We start from the raw sequence: 26,274 nt of genomic DNA, 5'->3' as shown, positions 1-26,274 counted from the left end.
ATGACCATTTCAGAACTGGCCAGAGTCTCATTTGAAAAGGCTTAAGCTCCAAAATGGAATGTTGTTCCCTAAAATGAATGCCTTGGTTCTTATCACTTTGCTGGAAAACAGCCCTTTTGTTTTGGGCTGACGCAACCCTAGTAATTCTCAACTTTTTTTGGTTTTGTTCAGGAATTGAAACAAATCAATGATTTGTGCACTTCTGGGTATGGACACATGACATAATTAACTCAGAGAAATTTAACGTAGATTTTACTCTAAAATACAGTGATTCTCAATCAGGGTACCATGCCGCCCTGGGGTGCCATGAGATGGGTGTCATAGTATTCCATGTGATGTTAGCACTGTTAGGTGTTCAAAAAGGATTCACAAACCCAGAGATTTAAAATAGGAACCTATGGTGTTAAAAACATTCTGACCTGTTATGGTCTGAGTTCTTTGCAAGTGAAGAATTGATATATTATTTTTCTGTAGTCAAAAAAACGTAAAAATGGAGAGCTGGCATTTTCTGATGGAGCCTCAAATCTAACCAGGGGTGCCTTGAGTCTAAAAAGGTTGAGGACGGCTATTCTAGTTTACTATGTAGTAATGAATGGGCACATGCCCACTAGGGCTGTGCGAAACGGCACCGTTCCATTTCGACTTGCGTTTCAACAGAACAGCATTTCATTTCAAATTTTGTTTCGATTCGAAACTGCTGTTCCATTTTGTTTCATCGAAACAGTTTCGCTGTTTCAACGTTTTGCCCGTAGGCTATAATGGGGAAGCTTGAAACTGCCTATAACTTTGTCATTTCTGGTCTGATTTGGATGAAACTTGCAGGAATAGTAGCCCCTTCTGAGGGCATGAAGCCTGCCAAGTTTCAAGGAGATAGGTGCAGGGGTTTTGGGGAAACTGCACCTCAAGCTGTGGACAAGCAAAACTCGTGACATGGGTGACACTGTGTGTGTGAAGGCGCAGCAGGGTGAAAGCTGCAGGGATGGTGGCCCCTGCTGAGGCCATGAAGCTGCCAGCTGTTGACATAGGTTCAGGGGCTTCTTGGTTCTGGGGCCCTGCACCTCTAGCTGCCGACAGGCAAAACTGGAAGACGCAGCTCAGTAACTGCCACCAAGGCAGAAAGCAGGGCAGTTCAAACAATACTGCCTTTTATGCAGTTTTTCCATCCCTCCCCCAGAGCACTGGGGTTGGACGGGACCTCAGGAAAGGATGACAGTAAACTGGAAACGTTTAAAAAATCTCGAAACGTTTCGACTCGCCTTGTTTTGTTTCGAGGTTGTTTCAAAGCTCTGTTTTGTTTCGATTTCGCTGTTTCGAGCTGGAAACAAGTCGAAACAACATCAAAACAAAACTGCCAGCGAAATTTCACACAGCCCTAATGCCCACATTGCCCAGGCTGTTTGCTTCCAGTAGGTGCCACTGCAGCACTTGGCCACGCAATGTGGACAGCTGATTTGCATTGACCGAGGGCTTCCCTTGGATGGAGATGTAACCACAGGACCAGGACACCGATGTAACTTATATCAGTGGTGGCTGCTCCTCACTTCCTGAGGGGTAAGGTTGTCCTGGAGCAGAGTGACTTACACTAGTACTTGTGTGTCCACTTCATTTTTGCTGCAGCATAAAGCCAATGTACTCCCTAGCAAACAGGTTGTGTCCACATGTTCTAACTAAGGGCTGCGAGGGCTGCGTAATCTTTTGCCTTTGTACGGCATCTGTGAGCTAAGGATCTCTCCATGCTTTGCAGTTACTCATTTTGTTCGTGATGTGTCTGTGAGCTAGGTCAATATTTTTATCATCGGTTTTAATGCTGAAAACACTGAGACACAGAGAAGTGACTTCCTCACACCAGGCAGAAGGTCAGTGATGAAGCTGGGACCAGAATTCAAGGTTCCTACTAGAGTCTAATCACATTTCCCTTCTTGAAGCTCCAAAATATCTTGTGGGAAAGCTGCTGCCACTCATGATTCCTCGCGTTGTCACCCGCTGGTGATTATGCAGTCCCTGCCACTAAAAATAAGTGCCGCTAAAAATAAAGTTGTAGGAGTAAATTGCACTCTGCTCATATCACTTGAATGCTAGTTTGCTTTGGATATCATAAAATGCTATATTATTGCAGATCAGCCAATTGCCAATGCTTTCCTCAATTTCCTTAATGGGCATGTGTTATGAGGGGGCAAAAGTCACTCGAGGATTTAGCCTCAGCAACAAATGAATCACTGGTGAATAATAAACCTGACTGTGGAGGAAGCAGGCACTAGGACCTCTAAGACGTTACGTCTGCAGAAGAGCCAAACGAGAGAGAAATCAGGAAATAACACTGAGGCAGTATAACGACAGTAGTTTTCTGAGGGTGCTGCAGCTGCCCTGGGTGGTAACGCTCCGCTCCTCTGTTTGGACAGGAGTTTATTGTCCACGAATCTTGGGACTCGGCTCCAGATTAAGCTGTGGTCAAACCTGTACCGACATTAACACCAAGGACCTTGCATGGACACTCCAGGAAGGTAAGTGCAAAGATCCGGCTGGTTCAGTAATGCCGCTGCGTAACATATTTTCTTGGTGGGGAAAGAGGAGACCCAAGTGACTGTCAAACGAAGAGTGCTGCAGTCAGAGGGATAAGTAGCTCAGTACCACCTCTTTACCTCTGTCCATCTGTACCCAGGTGGCCCTCCTGATATCCATGTGGGTGGGTATTGGTGAGGCGGGGAGGAGGGGTACCTCTAGAAAGCAGATACAAGCGTGCTGAGTTTTGGTGCAGAGATCCTGGTAGGCTTCCTGCAAGCTACCAAAGCACACGTATACTCCAAGACAGCACGTAAAGCCCTTTGATTCCTTTAGCTCTCAAGATGGAGGAGTTCCGTGCATTGAGGGCATAGTTGTCTTATTGCGCTTCAAACCAGTATGGTTTCCATATTCTGGGCAATTTCCTAAAGCACGTGAGAATTGGTGTAAGAACCAAACCCTCCGGTATATGTGGTATCTATCAGGAAGTATATTCAATATACTCAGTATATTCAATATACTCAGTTCCACAGGCTAAGGCAATTAAAACTAGTTCATTTGGTTGGGAACGGGGAAATTGTTCACCTTTCAGCCCTGTGTCCCAGCCTAGTGTAGGGCGGTGGGGGCTCCAAGTTATAAAAAGTGATTCTCAATCTGGGCGCCATGAAAGCCTTCTAAGTGTGTCACAGAGTGTAACACAACATCAGCACTGCTGAGTGTGCAACATCTACACACGATTCATGCAATAAACCCAGGGATTGCAACTAGAAATCCAGAGTGTCCAAAGCACTCTGGCCTGCGGTGGCCTTTCTGCATTCTTTGCAACAGAAGAATTGCTCTGTTATTTTTCTGCAGCCAAAAAACAAGTGAAAACACTAGGAGCTGGCATTTTCCGAGGGGTGTCTTGAATCTAATGAGAGGGGCCTTGAGTCGAGAATCGCTGTTATAAAGAATGTTATAGTCCAGGTGCTTTTTCTTCGAGGTACTTGTCCAAATGGCTCTGACTTCTGGGTCCATGACACCCAGAAAGGAGATCCACATAGACAAGGTATGCTCGAGGATCACAGGGCGGTGTAGGAGAAGTTCATTTATAAGCTTTGGGAGTGGCAGAGAGGAAAAGGATGCATGTTGGCCTTTCTAATAAGCTGGTTTCTGCAGCTGGATCTGATGGTCTCAGCCAGACCCCTTGCCCCTGATCACCAGAACTACTCCTGTCTATCAGCTCTTGCTGACTCCTTTAAGCCAGGCTCATAAGATGTGTTGCCTGGGTTGGGTGGGGCAGATGAACCTCTTGTTCATTCTTCCCTACCTTGGACCCCCAGGCTCTCCAGCAGCCCACCTTCCCTCTTGCTGAAGTCGCCCACAGATGCATACTCCCAAGGGAAGATTCTGAATGGAAAACCAGCTGTTCTGGGGCATTACAATGCAGAGAAATGGAGAAGGCCACTAATGGCCAGATTATCCAGCAGTATTACAGCCCTTGCAGATCCAGGACTGACCCCTCCTAGCAAAGCTAAAGCTCCTACCTCTTGGTATCTAGGCACCTGTAGGCGCATTCCCGAGAGGTGCTCTTGTGAAGCACTTGTGTGCTTCCACTTTCCCTTCCAGCTGTGCTGATCTGCCTGCTGCTCCCTGCTCACAGCACCATTCGCCAACAGCTGTCAGTGCACCTTCCTGCAGAAGGCACCCCCAGGAGAGGAGGGACCAAGATTTGCCAGGATCTGCTGGGACGTGCTGCTTTGGCAGGCGTGGCTAGCCTTTCTGGTGGCTTGGGTATCGTTTTTGGTGTCGCGCGGTGCCATGCATCACTTCTAATCATCATGACTGCTCTTCTTTCCCACCAGTCAGGTTTGGCTTGGTTTGGTTTGTTTATAGTGGGGGAAGAGTGAGTGGAAAAAGCAGCTGACTTGCCCATCCTAAGACCTATGACTATATATCTCAGTGTTTCCATGACCTCGGTCATGCAGGACCAAGCACTTCACAACACCCCTGACCAGATTATTGCTGTTGCCATCTTAAAGACGGATGGGGAGGTCTGTGACAGTCCAGCCTCCTAAATTTGGAGGCTGCAGTTGTGCTGCGCTCTGCTGTGGACAGGGTTATCACGTCTTGTTTGGTCTTTGCCCCTGCTGGGATGGTTTGTTTTATACTGCCTTACTGTTGATTCACGCCAGGCATGCTTTGGAAGCAACAAGGCTCCAATATCACCTCATTTGACTGCTCCTCAACCGAGCAGAGCAAAGAGCATTGCCTGATCAACAGATTGCGCTAGATGACTGTGTTCAGCCATGGATGGCAGTGCCATGTAGGGCCTGTTGGGTGTGACCATAGCACCGGGCATCCACACATGGACAGCCCTTGAAGACTTAGCTCCCCGTTACATCTGCAGCAACTTCCCAGTGCTCTTCATTTGCCATAGCCCTCCAAGCTGCTGTTCTTAAGGTAGATGCTGCTGGAGAGGTGTATAGGGGTGCCACCATCAGTGCAATATGGAGCCATGCACTTCTGCACTAACCAGAGGTTCTTGGCAGCCAGGCACCGATTCAGAGGTTGAAGTAAAGTGAGTTTGTATCAGAGGCAAAGCAGGGCAGCTCCAGGCAACACAAAGGGCAGTGCTTAGCTCCTGTGGTGCTGATCATGGCGGCACAACCAGCTTTCCCCCTCTCCCGCCCCAGTTGTCTTCCTCCAGTTGCCCCTCACCTCTGCCTCAGTTACAGTTTGTACCTACTCCATTTCCCAGTAGCCAGGTGTTCACATCCCAAATTCCAGCCCTGCCCATAAGACACCAGTTGGTAGCTTCAGTAAAATGGCCAAAGGCAAAAATATTCCATGTTCGTTCCCTGCCCTTTCACCCCGAGGCAGGTGTGTGCCAGAAGACCCCTTTATACTCAAACATCTGCCTCTTACTTGATGTAAAATCAAACGTGGGACCTGGCATCCTCTGATGTTGCAGCTGCTGCCCCTAGCATTCCCCCCTGAGGCCTTGTGCACAAGAGGGGAGATGGTTCCCGCGGATGTGTTAAAATAACAGGTGAACAAGGCAAACTCAAGTTTGGACTGGTGTTATCAAGTCAAAGAAAAACCTGGGTTCTCTTCCAGGCTGTTTCTTCATCAGGGAACGTGCTTCACTTACAACATCTCATCATGAAGTTGGTGGCAACCCCTAGGTAGCATGGCTTAAAAGTGCTCTTTCCTCCTGGTGTGAACATGGACCCAGCATGTCCCATCTTGTGGGTTAATGTGCGCAAACACAATGAGCTTCCCCAGCCTGGAAGGGCTGGGGCAGGCTGGCAGAGCAGGGGGAAGGACAGTCCTGCTGGGTCTCGTCTGGGCTGCGTTCATTCTGGGGACGGGCAGGGATCCCAACTCCTCAGCCATCTACCTGGCTCCTTCCCCGACGACCTCATTTCACTGCCAAAAGCAAGCATGGCACAAGCACTGGAGCAACAGCTGTAGCAGTGAGGCCAAGGGGACCCTTCTGGCTCAGACACCTCACTTGGGTTAATCAGTTTTCACCTACTGCATATCCTTAGCCTTGCAGCAGCTGGAGGTCTCTCTTTCTGCCAGTCTTCATCCATATGGGGCAGCGCGTAAAAGGTCAAGAGGTCGGTGCGGTCAGCATTTTGATACTGGTAGCTGCAAAGAAATAGGAGGTTCAACCACTTGTGGTGCAGAGAATGACCGTGACTCACCTCTGAAAAGGGGAAGAGCGCCACTGCCAGTGCCTCCGCACCGTGATGCTGAGTAACCCCCCCCCCCCCCCCCCATCATTCCCCATCTTCACACTGAACAGCCAATCAGCTGCTGCCCCTCTCATCTCTTTTCCCCATTTGGTTTGGATGCTGAGGGTGTCACCAAGAAACAGAGAAAAATGCCAGTTTTCTTGGAATTATGAATGACTTAAAGCCGCCTCCTGAAGGTGTCTGGGCACCTCCGCAATGGGGAAGTCAAGACCTCATCTCCGCATCCTGCACTGACTCATGGATATAACTGGCTTCCCTTGTCTGACGTGCTGTGTTGCTCTGGGTTGCATGTATACATCCAAGGGTCACGCAGAAGGTGCCCAGCAAAAGGGGAAGTAACTGGAACGGGGTCTTTTTTTCCTTTTTTTGCTTCTTTACACAAAAAAGCTATACCAGGGTTTCCTTTCAGAGCTTGTTTCATGTATTAGGAATGTCTCACCTGTTGTTGCTAAAGATTTCCAAGAGGAAAACTGTGAGCTTTCTCATTAGGGAGCACTGAATCTTTACCAAGGAGAGCTCTCTTTCCACACTTTTCAGGCAGTCGGGTTAAATCAGTCTGAAGAGAAGCAAAAAAAAAGTCAATAAAAATCATTTCTCCTACAAAAAGCAGACGTCCCAGAAGAGTCTGGTGTTTTACCAGCTGCCCACTGAGTCCTCCGCTATAAAAATAGAAAAGGCAGGTGCCGAACTGACAATGCTAAGACGTATCAGGATTCAAAACTTCTTGTTACTGAGTAGAAAGAAACAGGAGGGGCATAACCCAGCATTGCCAGCACTCAAGATTAACTCAACTCTCACAATGTTTGGTGTGTTTCATAAAGGCGCAGGTCCAGGAGTCGTGGTGACATGTTGGACTATCAACCGCTTTAAAAAAAAAGAAGTTTCTACTTCTTGTGGCTCTGGAGAAAAATCTTTAAAAATTCATAGATCTTAGGGGCTGGAAGGGACCTTACAAGATCATTGGGCACTTGGGCAGGAAAGACTGCTGGGGTCAGATGAGTTTAAAAATGTGAAGTGAGTTTGAACTAACAGCTCAGAAACCAGAAAGTGATTCCAACCCACACCTCACATTTGATATGAAAAGTCACATGAGTTTTAAAGCAGTGCTAGGATTTGGGGTGCTTCTCTGCTTTGGTGGGGGCTAGGGCCACTGCACTCTTGTGATGCTGCTGCAGGGCACATGCTGGGGTGGCACTGGCCGCAGGTCCGAGAGCAGAGGTCTCTGAGGTAGCACCCATAGATATGTTTAGGCCTTCTCAGGTAGGTACAAACAGAGCACGTACACTGAAAAAGGGCCAACTACCTGTTAGAGAAGCCATGGACAGGTAACGAACACCCTGAAACAGCCCGGGTGCTGCTTCCACCTCTGTTGCTGCCCCCTCCAAGCCTCTGCCAGCAAACCGGGGTGAATATCACTGGCACCTTCTCACCTTTGCAACATGTTATTTATGCCACTGCCCCCCAGATCATCCCCTCCACCCCCAGGTCACCTGTTGTGTGGTTGTTCCCAGCTGTTGGTCCAGGGCCAAAGAGACCTGCATGATAGCTAGTCCACCTGGGAGCAGTGCCTCCTGAGAATCTGTAGGACTGAAAATTGGTGTTTTTTTCTCAGGTGAGCACCCAGAAATCAATTTAACTCAAGCTGGGTGTGTTGACATATGCAATAAATTTGAAGAAATAAATGCCAGTGCAGTTTGCATGGGATTTGTTGCTCCCGGGCACCACATTTCAACCTGCAGCTGAGACTGCAGCACAGCGAGCCAGGTCAGAGCAGCCTTGGTTAGCAGGAGGTCCAGAGGGTTGACCTGCTGGCCTGGGGCTGCTCTGACCCAGCTCAACGTGCTGCAGAAGGGCTGGCTGGGGCACAATGGTGCTCCAGTGTGGGGCCAGCCAGCAGGCAGCCCACTCATTGAAGTGCCCTCATGCCCCAGCCAGTCCCATCAGCATCTACATGTGCATTACTGTGCACGAAAAACTCTGGAGCAGGATAGTACTTGTATTTACAAGTACTAACGTGCTGAAGAGTGTATTAGTTTACGGCATCCTAATAGCGCTGCAGGTGTAGACGCTGAGATGTTTACTAAGGAGCTAATTAGGTAGGTCCACAGTAAATGTCTCATGTAGATTTACCCACCAGGTAGCAGAGCGCACAGATAATCCTCCTCTGAAGTGGCATCATGTTAAAATGCCTAAGGGGCACTAGTACTTGTTAATGAGCCTTAATATGTAATCATTCAAGGTTTACGTTGTTAACAAGATCTAATTGTAACGTGTATTCTCACCTTCAGAGGGCCCTTATCACAAGTTAATGAGCTTTAACACTCACATTTTAAGTGCCCTTATTATTTTAAGTGTAACGTGTACCAACATCCTTAGACTTCAGCATCTGTCAGCCTGCAGGCTCACATCCCCAGCTCTGGAGGGAGGTGACCAGGGCCTGAAAATATGTTGTGTGGCTTCACAACATGAAGCAGAAAGTTCCTGGTTAAACCACATTTTCCATCCGCACAGTTGCTGTAGGGGTCCTGTGTTACTTGACCTGCAGCCTGAGCTCAAAGCAAGCTCATTGTGGGTGGAAGCAAAAACATCTTGTCTCCTCCAGCTGGGGTTCCTGGGAGGAGTTTGTGGTGCCTCGCAGGCTGTGCACCTCTGGCACAGATGTGTCCTGGCAGAAACAGAGGCCAAAAAGGAGAACAATGAAAAAAGTCTGAGAGTGAGTGTGGGCTGGTGGTTACAGCAGGGCCCAGAGAACCAGGGAACATTGGCTGCAGTCCCTTGTGTGATCTGGAGCCTGGCAGTCAGGACTCCCATCCTATCCCCAGTTCTGCTGCTGGGTGAAGTGGGGCAAGTTGATGAGTGTAAGACTTTTTAGAGTGCCCCCAGGGGAGTCAGGGATGCAGGAACCTTTGCATTCAAAGGGGGCAGAGTTCAAACGTCCCACTCCTCAGCTCTCTGTGCCTTATTGCTTTCATCCACAAAGTGGGAACGAGCTCTGCCTTGGTGGAGTGGGAGGGAGCAGAAGACTGGGACACAGACAAGAGTGAAGTGCAGGGAGCCTGGCAGAGGGCACACGCTACAGCAGGCCTCTAAGCAGAGAAACTGAGCACTCACAGGTAGGGTGACCAGCTAAGTAGGACCCATGCCTACCCGCCTCCCCTCCACTCCCCTCCATGGCACAGCCAGAGCAGAGCCGAGCAGAGCCCATGGGGGTGGGGGCAGAGGTGGACTTCCCACTGCGGGCTCGGGTCTTCCTGTCCTGCTGCCCTCCCCCTGGAGACCTGCAGTGGCCATGCCATCATGGCAAGACACCCCCTGCCCACCCGGTAGCAGCGAGGGGCACAACTCTGCTGCTGCCTGGTGTGTGTGGGCACCTTGCCATAGCGGTGTGGCCAGCACAGGGCTCCTGGGGAGGTGGCAGCAGGGCAGGGAGCCCCAATCCTGCATCCTCCTCTGTCCCATGCACAAATCTGGGGAGGCATATGACCTCCTCCCAGGGAGCGCACACAGCAGTAGGGAGCTATCTTCCCCCATAATGAGCCACCCGTGGCTCCATTCTGCTCTCCAGCTGGGCTCTGCAGCTGCATATTCCTGCCCCGGGCACTGCAGTGGCTGAGCAACACCCCCAGCCCCAGCCACCAACCCAGCCCCACTCCCTTTTTCACTCTGGGGACCTCAGTCTGCATGCCACCCCACCTAGATTTACCTGCAGGCAACTGAGGGAGCTGCTCTCCACTGCTGTTCGGGGCTGTATTCCTGTCCACACGCTTGTGTGCATGCATGCACATGCATGTGGCACCCCCCTGCATCCCACTCCGCACAGCCCCTGCAGACAAGAACTCTGCAAGGGGAAACCCACCATTTCTTGTGTTTTTCCATGGTGAATAGAAAATCAAGGTCCCTGCATGATGCTGTGAATCCAGTACAAATGCTGTCCCAGAGTCATGCAGTCCAGGACCAGGACTTGATGTTCCCATTTCGGGACTGTCCTGCTCAATTAGGGACAGGTGGTCACCCTACTAACAAGGGTCATGTGGGGTGAGGTTGAGCTTGGGGAGAAAATGGTGTTCGACCATGTCGTCGACCAACCAAACCGAATGGCTTTGGCATATATTTCATGGCAGACACCTGCTCAGACTTCCACCCATAGGCATCTGAGCTCAAGTGCGGGCTTAGCAAATTTGCAGACAACACCAAGTTAGGTGGAGTTACGGACACCCTGGAGGGCAGGGCCAGGATCCAGAATGACCTGGATAGACAGGAAAAAAATGGACTTCAATAAGTCGTCTGAAAGTCAACAAGTGCAAAATCCTGCACTTGGGACCACCTAATTGCACGCACAAATACAGACTGGGTAACCACTGGCTGGGCTGCAGTGCTGCAGAGAAGGACGTGAGGGTTATCGTACACCGGGGTGGGAAAATGGCACATACAGCCAGTGGCTGGACTCCTTTTCCCAACAGCCCCTGTTCATGTCACTGGTTTCTATGGAGACCCTGGTAGGTGGCATATGACAGTGTAGGGCCAGGATTTCCCTGGAAACTGGCCCCAGCAGAGCTGGCAAGGTGCGTGGAGGAGCAGGGAGCTGCTCCAGGGCCGGAGCGGGGATCTTGCAGTGGTGGCAGCATGGTCCGGAGCCAGGACAGAGCTGCGATCTGCTGCCTGCAGGCCCCGGGCACTCCCTTTCCCCCTCCCAGATCTGGGGTGTGCGGGCAGCGGATCACAGCTCTGCCCTGGCTCCGGACCACCCCATCACTGCTGCAGGATCCCAACCCTGGAGCAGCTCCCTGCCCAGCCACGTGCCCTGCCAGCACTGCCATGCACTGTCTCAGAAACGAGCCACAGTGATATGGGCAGGGGAGTCCACTGTGGGTCCAGTTCGGCCCACAGGCCAGACTTTGCCTGTCCCAAGAGTCGACTATAAAATGAATAGGAACCAACAGTGTGCTCTAGTTACAGAAAAGGCCAACAGCACACTGGGTTTTATCAACAGGACTGTCACTTGCAGATCAGGGGAAGTGCTTTTTTTGCTCTATTCATCACTGGTGAGGTCTCACCTGGAGTCCTGTGCCCAGTTTTGGGTCCCGCACATGAAGAAGGGCGGGGACACATTGGAAGGAGTCCAGTGCAGAGCAACAATAATGACTGGGGGCCGGGAAGGCAGAACTTATGAGGAAAGGATTAAAAAAAAGGCGGTTATTTAGTGTGAAGAAGAGACGACTGAGGGGTGATTTGATAACAGTCTTCAAATCCCTGAAGGACTATTTATAGAGAGGATGGAGATGGGCTTTTCTCTGTGGCCACACGGACTTAACTAGGAGCAATGGCCTCAAGCTTCAGGACAGGACATTTAGGTTGGCGATCAGGAGGAACTTTCTGACTCTGAGGGTGGTCAAGCATGGGGACAGGCTGCCTAAAGAAGTGGTGCAGTCTCCATCCCGGGAAGTTTTCAAGAGCAGGCTGGACACACACTTGGCCGGGATGGTTTAGCCAGGGATGACCCTGCCTTGAGCAGGGGGCTGGACTAGGTGGTGAAGTCCCCTCCAGCCCAACTTGCCTATGATCCTGCAATCTAAAACTCAGCATCCTGCAGGCCTGTCACAGCCTTTCCGGCTGAGGCTGGTTGGAGAGACCAAAACGGCTCTAGAACGGAGAGCACACATCAGCTGCTGTTTAAGCAGTTGAAGCATCCATCACAACCAGACACCACAGGAGGCAAGCATGTTCCCCGCTGAATGAAATGCAGCTACTTCTGGAGCAGAGCAGAGCAGAGCAGAGCAGCTCTTGTAATAGTTGCTTTACACTTTTTCTTTAAATGCGGAAGCCCAGAGCAGAGGCCAGATGTTCCCCTGCTTGGCTATGCAGAAACTAGCAGCTGCTTCCTTCTTTTCACCAGGTAACCGCTGCACCCTTGGACACGAGGCTTCCCCAGAGTGACTGTCAATGCACTGACAAGCCAGCCAGCATGTCAACAGTGAGTGGAACAGGCTGGTCCAGTACTTGCAGGACAACAGGAGTAATAGACTCCTGCTTTCCTGTGGGGCAGAAGTTTCCAGCTGCCATCCTCAGCACCTTCCCAGGCCTGTGTGCATGCACAGCTGCTAGCAGAAGGCATGGGCCCCCACAGGTGGCCATGGGGACAGAGGCTGGACCCCATCAGTCAAGAATAGGTTGCTGATAGCCCTGCTGAGACCCTGTCCCCATGAATCCTGGAGCCTCTTCTCCCCCTTGCAGCTGCTTGCCCCTTCCAGCTGCACTGTGCATGCAGAAAGCCATCTCCAAAGCCACACGGAGCTGGTCCCCTCACCTCCTTTACAGCTCTCTCAGAAATACTACCTAGTTGGGGAGCTAACCAAGCCTGTCATGCTCCAGGATGTAAGCCAGTCACCATCTGCCTGGGGTTGGGCAGGAAGAACTTCCCTTTTCCCCCCGCAACCGCCCCCGCAGGCCAGTTATTGCATGCTTGCTCATGAGTGGGGATCCCTGCACCTTCCCCTGCAGCCACTGGACTCGGGGAGACGGTGTCCTTTGGCACAGCTGTGCCTGTCCTCCCTGCTGACTGCCAAGGCCTGAACACTGGTCTGCCCTTCAGTGCCTGGTATTGTACCGGACCTCAGGGCAACAGGGACTGGGCCCTGCGCCTGCCCCTTGAACCACTGTGCCATACTCCCACCCCTTGCGTACCACATAAGAGGGCTCCTGTGTGAGCGGTGAGTCCCACACCAGTGGCGTGGAGGGACTGATCTCAGCCCCGTGGTCCTGCAGTGGTTCAGCTGGCCCTTAGGGCCATGTCGTGTGGGAGGGCTGGGAGGTGGCATCCCCTGGCTGGCTGCCACTCATGCTGCCCCCTCCTGCTGCAGAAGCACTGGCCCCCGGGGACACAGTGCATTGCCAAGCATGACCACAGCAAGCCCAAGGCTCGTGAGCTGGCCTTCCACAAGGGCGACATCATCACCATCATCGAGGCCTGCGAGGTGAGCCATCGGGCACATCACGGAGACACGAGTGGGGGGCACTGAGCGCGGGCTGGGGGGGAATGGGCCCAAGGGGGCAGAGCTGCAGCATCAGGCCAGTGGCAGGTGGCCCAGAGGGGCAGTGCCAGGGCTCATCACTAGGGGAGGGACCACTCCCAAGGGCCAAGCCAGTGTGAAGGGGACCAGCGAGGAGAGGGAGGATGCCCACCTTCTCCTGGCAGTGGGGCTAACACCCCCTGCCTCACACCAAGAAGAAATGGGGTGGAGCAGGGGGAGCACAAGGTGGGTCACAGGGTGAGGGGAAGTACCAGACGCTCCTTCCCCAGAAGCAGGGCACCCCCCTAAGTGACGGCTATGGCATCAAGACCCGCCACACTCTCCTTGTTGTCCCTTCAGGGCAAAGGCTGGTACAGAGCCAAACACAACGACACTGGCGAGGAGGGGCTGCTTTCGGCCAGCTCTGTGCGGGAGCGCGAAGCCATCCGTGTTGACCCCAAGCTCAGCCTAATGCCGTGAGTACAGTCGGGGCCCCTCGGTGGCATGGGCAGGGGCATGGTCACACTGTGCAGGAGACATTGTCATGACCAGTCCTGCTCCCCTGTCACCGTGAAGGCCGTTACAAACTGGGTTGTGGATTCTTTCCTAGCATAGCAAGAAAAATACACTGGACAGGTCTGGGAAGGGGTTGGCCCTGCTCTGGCTAGAGAAGGGATCAGCTGGGGCCAGCGACCTTCTCCAGGTCTGGCTTCCAGCGTGGTAGTGAGATGGCCCTGTCTCCTTCAGCTGGTTCCACGGGAAGATCTCTGGCGTGGACGCGATTCAGGCGCTTCAGCCCCCGGAGGATGGACTCTTCCTGGTGCGCGAGTCCATCCGGCACCCCGGGGACTATGTGCTGTGTGTCAGCTTTGGCAAGGAGGTCATCCACTACCGCATCGTCTACGAGGAGAACAAGCTGACCATCGACAACACCATCCGCTTCTGCAACCTCATGGATATGATTGAGGTGAGCAAGAAGAAACTGTGGGGCCCCCGCTCTACCCCGGCAGCAGGAACTGCCCTGGATCACGAGGTCTTCCTGTAAGCAAGGAAACCACCACCAACAAAACGGTCAGGCCCCACAGGGCTGGTGTTGTGGGATTAGCTCAGATCCTAGACCCAAAGCGGGTGGCAGCCTGTCGCCCTGTTTCCCAAGCTGCGCTCAGCCATTGTGACCTACCCGACAGCAGCCAAAACCACAGGTTGTAAATATAGAAGAGCTGCCAAGAGCTGCAGCGCAGCGGAAGGAAACAGTGTGCTTCGTAGATATAGCAATGAGTCTTTTTGCCTCTCTGTCACCCTCTGCATAAGAAGACAGCAGCATTAACTGGGGAATGCACCCTACGCTGCTCCATGAAGCAGACATGTTTTCTCACCCCACCCAGCAGGCGGGGAAACTGAGGCACAGAGAAGGGAAATGATTTCCATGTGGTCACACAGCAAGTCAGCTGCAGAGCTGGCATAGACCCCAGGTGTCTTGGTGCCTTCATTCCCTGGGACACGCTCACTGGGAGCTTGAAGTGCCACCCAGCAGTGCTGACTGCTGAACCTATGCCCCCACCACAGAGCCTGTCCACGCAGGCAAATGGGAGATGGGCCTCCAGGACATCTCTGCCCCCGGTCATTGCGGTGCCTGGGCACCCCACAGCTGGGGCTGGACATCTCAGGTCAGGGGCATCGCCCACATGTTACAGATTGGCACTTGAGGCACAGGGTGGATTAAGTGACTTGTTTAAGAGCAGACAGGGAGTCTGTGGCAAGGCTGAGATAAGTCTAGGGCTCCTGCTTCTACAACTGGTGCTCTACCTGCTAGGCAACGCTTCCTGCCCTGGGTTGGGAGAGACCTGGGCACTCACCCTGGAGCTAGGAGCTGGTAGTGCATTCCCGGGGATAAGTGCCGCTTGCTGGCCAGTTACCCAGATGCTCCTCCCAGCTCCTTTGACTGTCACTAGCACCATTAACCTTGAATTGGGACCACTCCACTGACACAGTCGCATGCAATTTCTCGCCGGCCCCTGCAGGTAGCAGCAGGCAGTGCCCAGATCCCCTTGCTCCTGGGTGCTGCTACCCCACCTCCCTCTGAGCACTCGGCTGCAACCAGCCCCACCAGCCCCGTTAGCACAGGGGGGTGAGATGAACCTGCCGCACTGCCGCTTCCCCTCCCGTCCCAGCAGCTGCTCCTGGTGGCACAAGCCTGACCCTGTAATGCTGGGTGTCAGGACCTCCCTGGGCAGACCGCCTGACTCACCTGGTCTGTCTGTCTGCAGCACTATACGAAGGAGCAGGGAGCACTTTGCACCAAGCTGGTGAAACCTAAACCAAAACCAGGGACAAAGTCTGCTGAGGAGGAGCTGGCCAAAGGTAAAGAGGGGTCAGCATGGAAATGCCAGAGAGAGGTGGGGGTAGGCAGGGGGACATGCTGCTCTGAAGAAACAGTACTTGGGGGGAGAAAAGAAACCCCCCAGGTCCAGAGGTCTTCGAAGGACAGAGCTGGTTCTCTAGCTGCCTAAGCCGCGTGGGCCAGAAGTGGGTCAAGCTCACCGAGAGGCCAGAGCGGTGTGAGGCAGGGAGCGGAGAGCCTTGCACTGCCCTAGTAACTGGTCTGCTTTGTCTCCCCTGCTGAGCCCAGCCGGCTGGTTACTGAAGCTGCAGCACCTGACGTTTGGCCACCAGATAGGGAAAGGCGAGTTTGGAGGTGAGTGTTTGGGACAGCTGTGAGTGCATGGTGCCTGAGGCCATGGAGGACCTGCCCACCCGGTGCATGATTTAGCCTGCGGACGGGAGCCAGGTGGCAGCCCTGGAGCCTGAGTCAGCCTGGGCAGAGAGAGCCCATATGTGCAGGTGGAGCCCTGTCGGGCTGGCTGAACGGGGAGCTCAGGTCCCATAGTTTACCATGATGCTTGGATGGATGGGGCAGTGATATGCCATGGTGATGTGGGGCCTGTGGACACCAGACCCCAAGGAGATACGTGCTAGTGGCTGATTCCAGCTCCAATGGCTAGTGGCTGAGCGGGCTCATTCTTTACACCTCTCCTCCTCCTCCGGCACACGCGGCTTTGCAAGCTCAGTTCAGAGCTCACCCTTCCCACAGCTGCCAGCTCAGTCTGGACATGCTTTCCCCAGGAGCTGACAGTGTTCTCCCTCTTTCCCCACGCTCGCCCACGCAGACGTGCTGCAAGGAGAGTACATGGGGCAGAAAGTGGCTCTGAAGAACATCAAGTGCGATGTCACTGCTCAGGCCTTCCTCTCTGAAACCGCTGCCATGACGTAAGTGAGTGGTGAGGCGGGGGCAGCCTGCCCCCAAGTCAGCCCTCCGGGGTCCCCGCACTCCAGGATAGGGAGTGGAGAGTGGAGACACAAGCATTTGGGAGATAAATGTCAACCTGCAGGAAGGCTGCTGGGTGTATGTGAGCATTGGGGGCAGTGCGTCAGACTGGGAGGTTGTGAGCGTGTTTGAGTGTGTGCGAGATTCTGGGTGTGCAACACAGTGCGCCCCAGACTGCCCTGCTGTGTCCTCTCCTCCAGAGCCTGGCCCAACCACCAGGGCTCAAACCCTGCTCTGCTCCTTCCTCCCCCCCAGCTCTGTGGCACAAGAGTGGCTCCCTGTGGTTAGCTGGAGAGAAGAGAGGGGTAGTTCACCATGTTAGAAGTCACTTAGGCAGAAGGCAGGTTTCACAGCATCTCATGAAGTCAGGTGCTGCTTGCAAAAGCATTTCTGATTTAGTTAGTTTATAAGGTGCAGATCTTCCCTGCCTAGCCGGAGGAGTGTCACACAGCCGGTCCTTCCCTGGAGTCCCCCGCTCCGCAGACAACAGTAGAGGTGGGAGGCGGACAGGGTAATTCCAGCTGTGTGCACTTGTGCCAAGCACTCTTGCTGTGCCTTTCTATTTAAAGGACCGGGGGGAGGCTTGTGGGCTTCAGCTGTCCTCTGACTTCACTGTCTTGCATGTGTTTTCTTTCTGCAAAAATAATTATCCCACAAAAAACAGGGTTGCAGCCTAGGCCCTGTGTGCACGAAAGCTTTTCACAGCCACAGAGCAGGCCACACAGCCCCCTGGGCAGGTGCAGGGTTCACTGTGTGAGCTCTCTGGGCTCTCTCCCTCACACAAGTGAGAGGCTACATGTGTGCTGTCTCTCCCTCTTAGAGAGGCACAGAGGCTTTTGCCATGGGCCTGCATGCAGGTATGTGCATGTGCCCTGGGGATAGCTAGATCGGCCCCCCTCTCTCACAGGTGCAGAGCTGCATGTGTGTATGCGTGTGTACCCTGAGCCTTTGTGGGTATGCATGTGTGTGCAGGTTCCCTGGAGACACTCCAGCTGCCATCCACTCTTCTCCACACACATGCTGCATGCAGTTACTGCAATCTGCCCAGATGCAGGGCGTTCCCTTAACATTGTTCTGCCTCTAGGAAAGTCCGGCACAAAAACCTGGTGTGCCTGCTAGGTGTGATCCTGCACAACGGCCTCTACATTGTCATGGAGTTCATGAGCAAGGTGAGCACTTCCTGGGTCTGGCTAATGCCCAAAGCAAGGCAAGTCCCAGTAAGGGACAATGACTCCTGCTCACTGTTTCCCTTCTCCAAGCTCAGGGTAGTGGTTGTGGCCTGTAGTGCCTGCCCTGGGTCACCAGAGACTGGGAAGTGTTCATATCAGGTCCCTGGGGTGGAATAAGACAGCAGGTTCTTATTTCAGAGGGAATAGTTCTGGGGTCTGAGCCAGCCACAGAGGCCATTCACACAGGTTGTGATGCAACAAGATCAAGGAGGCAGTGTATGGGTGGGTGAAGGCCTGGCTGGTGGGTCATCAGAGGGCTTGGGGTCACCAGGGCCACCAATGCAGAACCCTGCCCAGCTGCCTGTGGTTTCTGATGAGTCTCCTTCTCCCTCTGGCAGGGGAACCTGGTCAACTACCTGCGCTCGCGAGGCAGATTGGTCGTCCAGGTTAAGCAACTCATCCAGTTTGCCCTGTGAGTTCTGCTCCCGGATGTGACAGGGTGGAGATAATGCTGTTCTCATGGTCAGGACGAGCCCTCTCCTTCTACCATCCTCACACTTGGCCCTCTCCCATCACCTCTTTCCTCCACGTGCAGTCCAGACATCCCAGCTTCACGCCAGGGGAAAGTCTCTGTCTTTATCCCTTTTTCCCAAAGAGACAGTGACGTGCCTAGGGTTGCACTGCAAGCAGTGGAAGAGCTGGGCCTAGCCCCTGGGAACCCTGATCTCTGCCCTGCTCTCACCTCAGGATGGCTAAAGCCAGAGACAAGAGGCACTGCAGGTCTGAGGCTAGGGCTGTTTGCTGTTCTGGGTGTGAGGGGATGGCCGGCCCATTCCAGCTCGGCAGTGTCGTCCCATTTGGATGGGGTTAACTGCAGTGCCCATGGCTCCAAGGTGGGGTTGGCTGCGGCACACAGGTGCTGAGTACGTCTGATCCCTGTTTCCCCCCAACCTGACTAATGCTGTTGTGCTACACAGGGATGTCTCGCAGGGGATGGACTATCTTGAGTCCAAGAAGCTGGTGCACAGGGACCTTGCCGCGCGCAACATCCTGATCTCGGAGGAGAATGTGGCCAAAGTGAGTGACTTTGGCTTGGCCAATGTTGATCCAAAAGGCGTGGACACCACGAGGCTGCCGGTGAAGTGGACGGCTCCGGAGGCCCTGAAACACAACGTGAGTGAGAGGGAGACTGGCAGGGGCATCCCCAACCAGCCCCTCTCTTCTTCCCTTCAGAGGGCTCCCAGCCTCCACCCCTTCAGGTCCTGCCCCCTTGGCAACTCCAACCAAGATTTGTCACCCGGTTGTGACCAGCTACAGCAGCTTTGCCCCCAGTCCAGTCCCATGTCACCCTGTGTTGTGCATGCCCCTCTGCCCCCCGCACTATGTTTGTCTCCGAGCATTGTGAAAGCACCCCAACCCCCAGGCAGTAATCACATGATGCCTCTGGAGAGGGTGGAACACCCATGGGACGTGCACATATAGTGGCACCTATGGTGCAATGCCTTCTGGGATATCCTAGCACATGGGGAGGTGGGGGAAAAGGGGTACTGCCAAACCAGGTACATGAAGACACCCAGCCACGGTCTGGAATGACCCCACTCGCATCCGAAAGGCCTGGCACTAAGACCCGGCTGCCACGGGTACGTCTCCCTGCTGCCCCATAGTAAGCTCCCTGCCACCACAGAGCATGGGGGGAGTGCCCAGCACTGACACGCCACCTCTGTGTGCCATATCCAGTGGCTCCAGGGGCTGGATCCAGCCCGTGGGCTGTAGGTTGCAGACCCCTGGCCTAGGCCCTTCAGCAAGGGGAGAAAAAGACACAGGCCCCGGTAGCCTGTGTCATGTGGCTTTGTGACTCGCTGCTGCAGCTTCCCCTTTCTTGTGCTGGCCTAGAAATTCTCAACCAAATCGGACGTCTGGAGCTATGGGATCCTCCTCTGGGAAGTGTTCTCCTACGGCCGGGCGCCTTATCCCAAGATGGTGAGTGCCTTTCCCTGTGGGCTGGCCTTGCTGGCTAAAGGTCCTTCTTAGTAGTTGAGCACCTGGATGACCCATGGCTTGGGTCAAACAAAGACACTGGGTCTTGCAGTGCCAAGCACCTGAGCATGGGGGGAGCCAAGACTGCTGCTTGGGCAGCACCACGTGGGGTAGGTGCTCTGCCTGCAGGGATGGTCGTGCCATGGGGCCAGCGGTGCAGGAGTGACTCGATTATAGGGAGTGACGGGTTGATCACATGGATGGAGGGGCTGTGGCAGGACTCTGGTGAAAAGCAGAGCCCCAGTGGGTGAGGAGGTGGACCTTGTTGTTTCTCTGTGGGCAGGAGGGCTATAGTGAGAAGGCAGGAAAGGAGCAGAAGTTTTCAAAGCAGGTCTAGCTCTCTCTCCCCTTCACAGGCCCTGAAAGAAGTGAGTGACATGGTGCAGAAGGGGTACCAGATGGGGGCCCCTGATGGCTGCCCACCCTCCATCTACAACCTAATGAAGAACTGCTGGGAGCTGGAGCCAGGGAAGCGGCCTTCCTTCAAGAAGCTCACTGAAAAGTTGCAGAAGGCACTGACGCATACAGACAGCGCTTAGCCCTGCCGGCTCCTGCTCCCCGCCCACAGCAGCACTGGGCAGGGGAGCTGCACGCCGCCTCTGCCCTTGCCAGGGACCAAAGCACAGTGCACGGGACTCCCTTGGTGCCGGGACTGGTCCAGTGGGTTCTGGTGGCTGTCTCAGCTGGCAGTGATGGCGAGGTTGGGGCGCCCACGTCAGAGCTCCTCCTCTTCCCCCTCCTTCTCGGGTCTGACACACCCAGAGAGATGACGATGTCCCTCCAAGTCCCCACACAAGGCGGGAGTGGACCTGACATAGACTCATTTGGATGCAGCGCCAGCGAGCATGTGCGCAGGCTGCCAATGCACACCCACACTGGCTGGGGGGTGAGAGTAATATGGTACAAGCTTGCAAGGGGCATGGGCTGGGATCATGGTGCCAAGTCTTAGTCGCACCCTGATTTCTGGCTCACTGGTTTGTGGCTGTCGGAGGGGCAGGGGTTGTCACAGGGACAGCGGGGAGGCCAGGACCCCTCTGATTGCCACCTCCAGCTCCTGGGCAGCAGGAACAGCGGCAGCCATTGCTCGAAGCCAGCAGTGCACCTTTGTGGCCAGTACTCATGCCAGCAGCACCCAGTGCTGTAGCTCCCCTCACCCCGAGGGCAGGGGGCTTCTCACATGAGGCCTTGTCGCAAGGCTTGGCATGTATGGGGGAGAACAAGGAGAGCTATTCTAGAGCCCAAACCAGCTCTCTCCGTACCGCTGCAGCCATTCTAGACTAGATTGGCTAAAGCCTGGCATCTGGGGATGGAAAAGACCAGTTACGGTCCCTGTCCTTCCCCAGGAGGGGCTGTTAGCAATCCCCCTGCCCTGGACAGGCCACAGGAAAGGGGGCTGGGTATCTTCCCACCTGCCAGACCCACTTCCCCACCTTTGCGCAGGTGTTTTCACAGCTAGGAGCTGTGATACTTTCAGGCAGCGTAGGGCTGGGAGGGGGCTCAGGCCTGGCCTTCCGGGGGTGCGGGAGTGGACCTGAGTACCTGGGTGCAGGGTCCTCACTGGAGAGGAGCTGCTGCTCCCTGGTGATCAGCCCGAGACCTGGGTGTCAACATGCCCCAACTGATGTGTGTTTCCAAGCGTTTTCTTGGTGTTTCTGGTTTTAAACATTGTCCATGACAGTAAATGCAGAGAATACTACAGGTCTCGGTCCACATTGAGCTCTTCATCTGTACTTAGTCCCTGCTGGTGCCTCAGTATCTCCTCCCTGGGCTCTCAAACCTGCAGTCAGTCCAATAAGCCAGACACCACCAGTTTCCCCAGTCCAGGGACAGTCTGAGGATTTCTTTCCTTATGTTTGGGTCTTGCTACTCAGTGTTTCCTTCTGCCCCTTGTTATAGGCAGTTTTGGCCAACACCCCCTTCACACCTGGGCTACTTGTCCGCTTTGTATCCAAAGAACAGGTGACTGACAGGCTGTCACATGATCCCAAGCATCGCCCCCCCCCTCACCTGGAGGCAGCTAATTGTCACAGGTGGGGCTAAGCTCAGGGCACTTAAAAAGGCCAAATCACCCCATGACACTCATTTTAATTAGACCACAAAGTAATGGATTCCTAAGGCTGTTAGTACCAAGGCCTGGACACCTAGACATGCATGCCCAAGGGAACATGCACATGCACATACCTGCCACATATGTATACAGGCATATAAACATGCCTATGTACTCATGTACAACTATACTTGCAAACTTAGGATATATATTCATATACATGCTCTGGCATCCAGGTGCATGGACTTTCTCATGCAAACATTTGCACTTGTATGCACACCTGCTCGGAGCGTGGTCATGTTCCTAGCGCCCCTCTCAAGGCATGGAGCCTGGAGAAGAAATCCCAGGGGAGACCCCACCTTCCCCGTCGGCCAGCTGGAACAGCACCAGGCCCAAGGTTGCATATAGCTGGCAGCATTTGGCGCCCTTGATTCTTGGTTCTGAGCCCCCGCACAGCCCTGCTCTGCCTGCCATGCAAACAGTCTTCCTGCCTGTCCTGCCCTGCCCAACACCTCTGTGTACATACAGACATTCAGGGAGGTTAGAGTGAGTTAAAAATGGCCACCCGATCTAAGGTAAGTTGGGATGGCAAGCAGATTGTGTGGCAAGCAGGGATTGGGGGGGACTAGGAGGGTCTGGGGGGAGGGGCGGGGTTGGGAGGATGGGGGGGATCTCTGCCCCTCTGGGCCCGGCGGCTATTTTTAGCCCCACCACCAGATGAACAACCCTCCCAGCAAACCAACCCCTTCCTGATCCCATCTGCACTCCCCCAACCCTGTCTTAGTTCCTTGGTTCCCAGCACTGGCTAATTCTGGTAAAACTGGCACTGGGAGCAGCTTGTGGGATGGAGGATTTTTCCCAGCCCTGGGGCTGCACTGGGAAATGTACAGAAGTCCATTTAGATTGGTCTCGCCAGACTTGATCTAAGTTAGACTACCTCCAAGGTACAGTTAACTTAGATTGGGTCAGCCATTTTTAGACTGATCTAAACTTCCTGAACTTCTGTACAGTTCGCACTTAGATCGATCTAACTAGGGATCCAGTGTAAGCCCCGCACCAAGGCAAATGTTTGCATCTCTGTGTCCTGGGGGTGCTTAGGAACCCCCTCCCTGCCCAGCTCAGACACCCTGCCCTCCTTAGCATAATTAACACAAGGCCCTTTAGGTCTCCTTGTCAGAGGAGCTGGTGTCAGCTAGCGTGAGAGGTGGTCAGCACTGAAGATGCAGCCTTCTTTGCCCAACCCCTGTCCCTGCCATGTTGGAGCAAAGAGCCCTGTGAACTTCATGCCTCTTTTGTTTTAATCAGGATGTCGATCTTGTGAACCCAGCAGCACTGGTACCAGCACAGCCCTCCGGACTATGTGCAACCTGCTGCCTCTTCACCAAGTCCCTCAAATGGGGAAGGCAGTGGGGTTACAGCTTTGTAACTGCAGAGCTTTGTCCTAGCTCCAGCTGCAGCTTGGAGCTGTGGAGGTCCTGGTCCAAGCCCCAGTGCATTGGCCCTGAAAGCAGTCAAAACACACACTCGGCAGCAGCACATCCAGACAGGTCCTTTGGGTGCTGCCCTGATACAGCAGTCCAGGGAGCACTCCTCACGTGCTCGCACTCCTCGCAAGAGCTGACCTCAGGGTGGGCGTGCGGGCCGTTGCACTCCATGGGGTTTCAGTGGGGCACAGGCCCCTGCACAGAGGCAAACCATTTGCTCCCTGCTACAGCTGCTCTGTCCAGCACACCGGCCCTTGTACCCATTGACTAGAACAGATGGCAGCACTTTGTACAACCAGGACCACAGCATCAGTCTGGTTTGAGGAGGGTCCAGGCCCCGCAGGGGCTACTGTGGAAACCCATCCAAGCCACTCAGCTGGCCCATTCCTAGCCCTCCCAGTCTGGGATTCATTGACTCTCACAGTCCCCAGGGGCAGGACAAAGGGGCAGCCCCTTGTACCAGCTGAGATACGAGGCCCAGGGAGGCCAGCAGACTTTCTCAGGGGCACCCAAGAGGCCAGTGATGGAGCAAGGACTTAAAGGCAGGTCCCTTGAGCATGGGCAGGCATCTGACTTTCTGCTCTCCCCGCACTCCCATTCCCATCTCCAGTTCAGTTTCTGTAGCTCCAGCATCCTCCTCATTGCCTCCACCCCAGAGGCCCTAGGCAGCATTTTGGCCTGGCCCACCCCAGTGACACTGGGCCATACAGGGGCTTAGACCCAAACTGACCCATGGCAGAGCCCTAGGCCTTGGCACTGCCCATCCCTGTTCAGATTGGCAGGCGGCAATGCCAGAGACCTGAGCTGTATTAGGGAGCCCCACCCAGGTACAGCCGGGTCTGTTCAGACTGGCTGGTCTCTCATGGGTCCCTGGAGGGTCCCTGGGGCCTGTCCATCCTGCTAGGACATACTGCTGCTTTGCTAGGAGTGCCTCCAGCCAAGTTTTGGGGGAAGATTTGTGTGGGGAGCAGGGGTCTTCCTCCTCGGGAACAGCTCCTGTTTTCTGGATGAACCTCCCCTGTGTAGGCAGCAGCAGCAGCAGCAGGAGGGGAAGAATAAAAGAGACAGTGCCAGGAAGAGTCAAAGGCAGTCCTACCTCCCAGGGTAACTCAAAATCCCACTTGGCCTGCAAGGTACCCAGTGCGCCTGCCTCCCTCTGCCCCTGTGACTTCTTGGCCTCAGAGAGAGACAAAGCACACTGCCCCAGCAGCTGACCCGCCAGGGATTGAGCTTCTCTGATTAAATCAAATAAATTAGTTCAACGGCATCCTTAAGCTTCTAGCTGAAATTAGACCTATCCCTGACGGGAGTGGGGTCAGCCCTGCTAACATGGAAATGGAGCGGACCGGGCTGCAAAATCAGATGGGAAGTGGGTGAGCCCTTGGGGCTTTTCCCCGAGCACACCACCCCCTCCAAAATGCACCACGCCGCCTCTCTGCCTCTTAGCCCTGGTTCTGAGCCTGTCCCTTCCCCACGCTCTGCCTGGTGCAGGGATTACACTTTAATCAGAATCTGTGTGGGAAATTGCTTACATATAGATTACAAGCGCTTGGCATCTACCCTGGGCATATCAGCCACAGCCCATCCTGCCCGGGGATGAAACCCTACTGTCACGCTGGCTTGCAGACAATCTCGCTGCCTCGGTGGAGTGCAGATTAACACGGTGGGGGGCAGGGTCTGTGTGTGGACGTGGGCGGGCCGGGCCCACACCAATCCCTTCCAGACTTGCAAACCTTGATTAAGTTTTGCTGCCTAATCCTCTTGTGTCTGTGCAGGGTCCTAGCACATCGGTAACCCCACAGCATTCTCCCAGCCACAGCTCCTCCCGGCATGGTGGCTGGGAAGGCCTTTAAGCTATCAGCCTGTCCAAAGGAGTGAGGGACTGGGGCATGGGGATCCCAGCCAGCTTGAAGAGGCTGAAGGGTGCCAAAAAGGGCTGAGGCCAGTGCCTCTGCAGGACACAGTGGTGGGGAGGGGGAACTAGCATGGAAGTGAAGGCCAGCTTGGAAACGGGGTATGACCTGTCTTCTCTTCTTGGGGTGATTCCTGTGCAGCTGCAGAGCTCCACTGATGGGCCCAGAGCCCCACGGCTGTCCGGCCGCCCGTGCGTTTCAACCCCGGGCTGGAGGGGGTGGAGGGAGAGATGGACCTTCTCGTGGAAACTACACTGCTAAGCTCAGTTCACCCTTTTTGTCCATGCAGCCACCTCCCAGCTCTCTCCCCACCCTGGATCCTCTCTGCCAGGGACTGTGGCCTGTCAGAGCTGGCAGCCTGGTCCCCAGGTCTGTCTGAGCCATACTTCATCTGGGTAGCCCTATCAAGGGCTCCTCAACATGACCACACTGACTCGCCAGAGGCAAAGCTGTGGGCTGGTTTGGCTTGGCAAAACCAGTGCAGCCAAGGCCTCGGCGACTCTCAGTTACTAATCATTGGTCTCCTTGGATCAGATATACCGACCCTTGGCTTTCTCCAACCATTCACCCTCTGGCCACAGCTGCTGCTCTCCTCTGACTCCTCTCGAACCCACCTCTGGGTGCCCCCACCTGGTGGCACTGCCCTGGCCCTGTCTCCCTGGCACTGCAGACATGGGAGGCATGCTCCCTCAGTCCCTCTGGGGTCAGGGCTGCTTGCTCATTGCACAGAAGCCCCATCCCCAAGGCATCTGCACCAGCCAGGACCTGAACTAAGACCCTCCCCCAGGCTTCAGTCCCACATGGCTACTCACCTGGGGGGCACAGGAGAGATCCCAGGGCCACCCTTGGGAATGGGGAGAAGAGTGACAAGGTCCCTCCACCCAGGAGGCTTTAGCTTCCCCTCCTAATACCTTAATCCCGCTCTTATCCCCGTGAGTCCCCGTGACACAGAGTCCTCCTGACCTTGCAGCACAGACGGCCCCTCCCCAGGGAGGGGGACCTGGCAGCTCTTGGCCCCAGTGCTTGTCAGACACAAGCGCTCTGCGGGCT

General features: G+C 54.4%; 1 protein-coding gene across 1 annotated transcript; it reads left to right on the top strand.

Moving 5' to 3' along the window:
* Nucleotides 1-2,136: 2,136 nt before the first annotated feature.
* MATK (megakaryocyte-associated tyrosine kinase) lies at nt 2,137-21,478 on the top strand. Its single transcript, XM_014599795.3, has 13 exons — nt 2,137-2,501; nt 12,136-12,213; nt 13,100-13,213; nt 13,610-13,725; nt 13,997-14,216; nt 15,517-15,610; nt 15,879-15,944; nt 16,417-16,516; nt 17,659-17,743; nt 18,142-18,215; nt 18,721-18,916; nt 19,637-19,723; nt 20,137-21,478. The coding sequence occupies exons 2-13, from the start codon at nt 12,205-12,207 to the stop codon at nt 20,317-20,319; spliced, it is 1,344 nt and encodes a 447-aa protein (XP_014455281.1). The 5' UTR covers nt 2,137-2,501; nt 12,136-12,204; the 3' UTR covers nt 20,320-21,478.
* Nucleotides 21,479-26,274: the final 4,796 nt, after the last annotated feature.

This window comes from Alligator mississippiensis, chromosome 16, assembly GCF_030867095.1.
Source record: "Alligator mississippiensis isolate rAllMis1 chromosome 16, rAllMis1, whole genome shotgun sequence".
Lineage (NCBI taxonomy): Eukaryota > Metazoa > Chordata > Crocodylia > Alligatoridae > Alligator > Alligator mississippiensis.
Note: the sequence above shows the minus strand (reverse complement) of the source record. Positions and strands in the feature narration are given on the sequence as shown.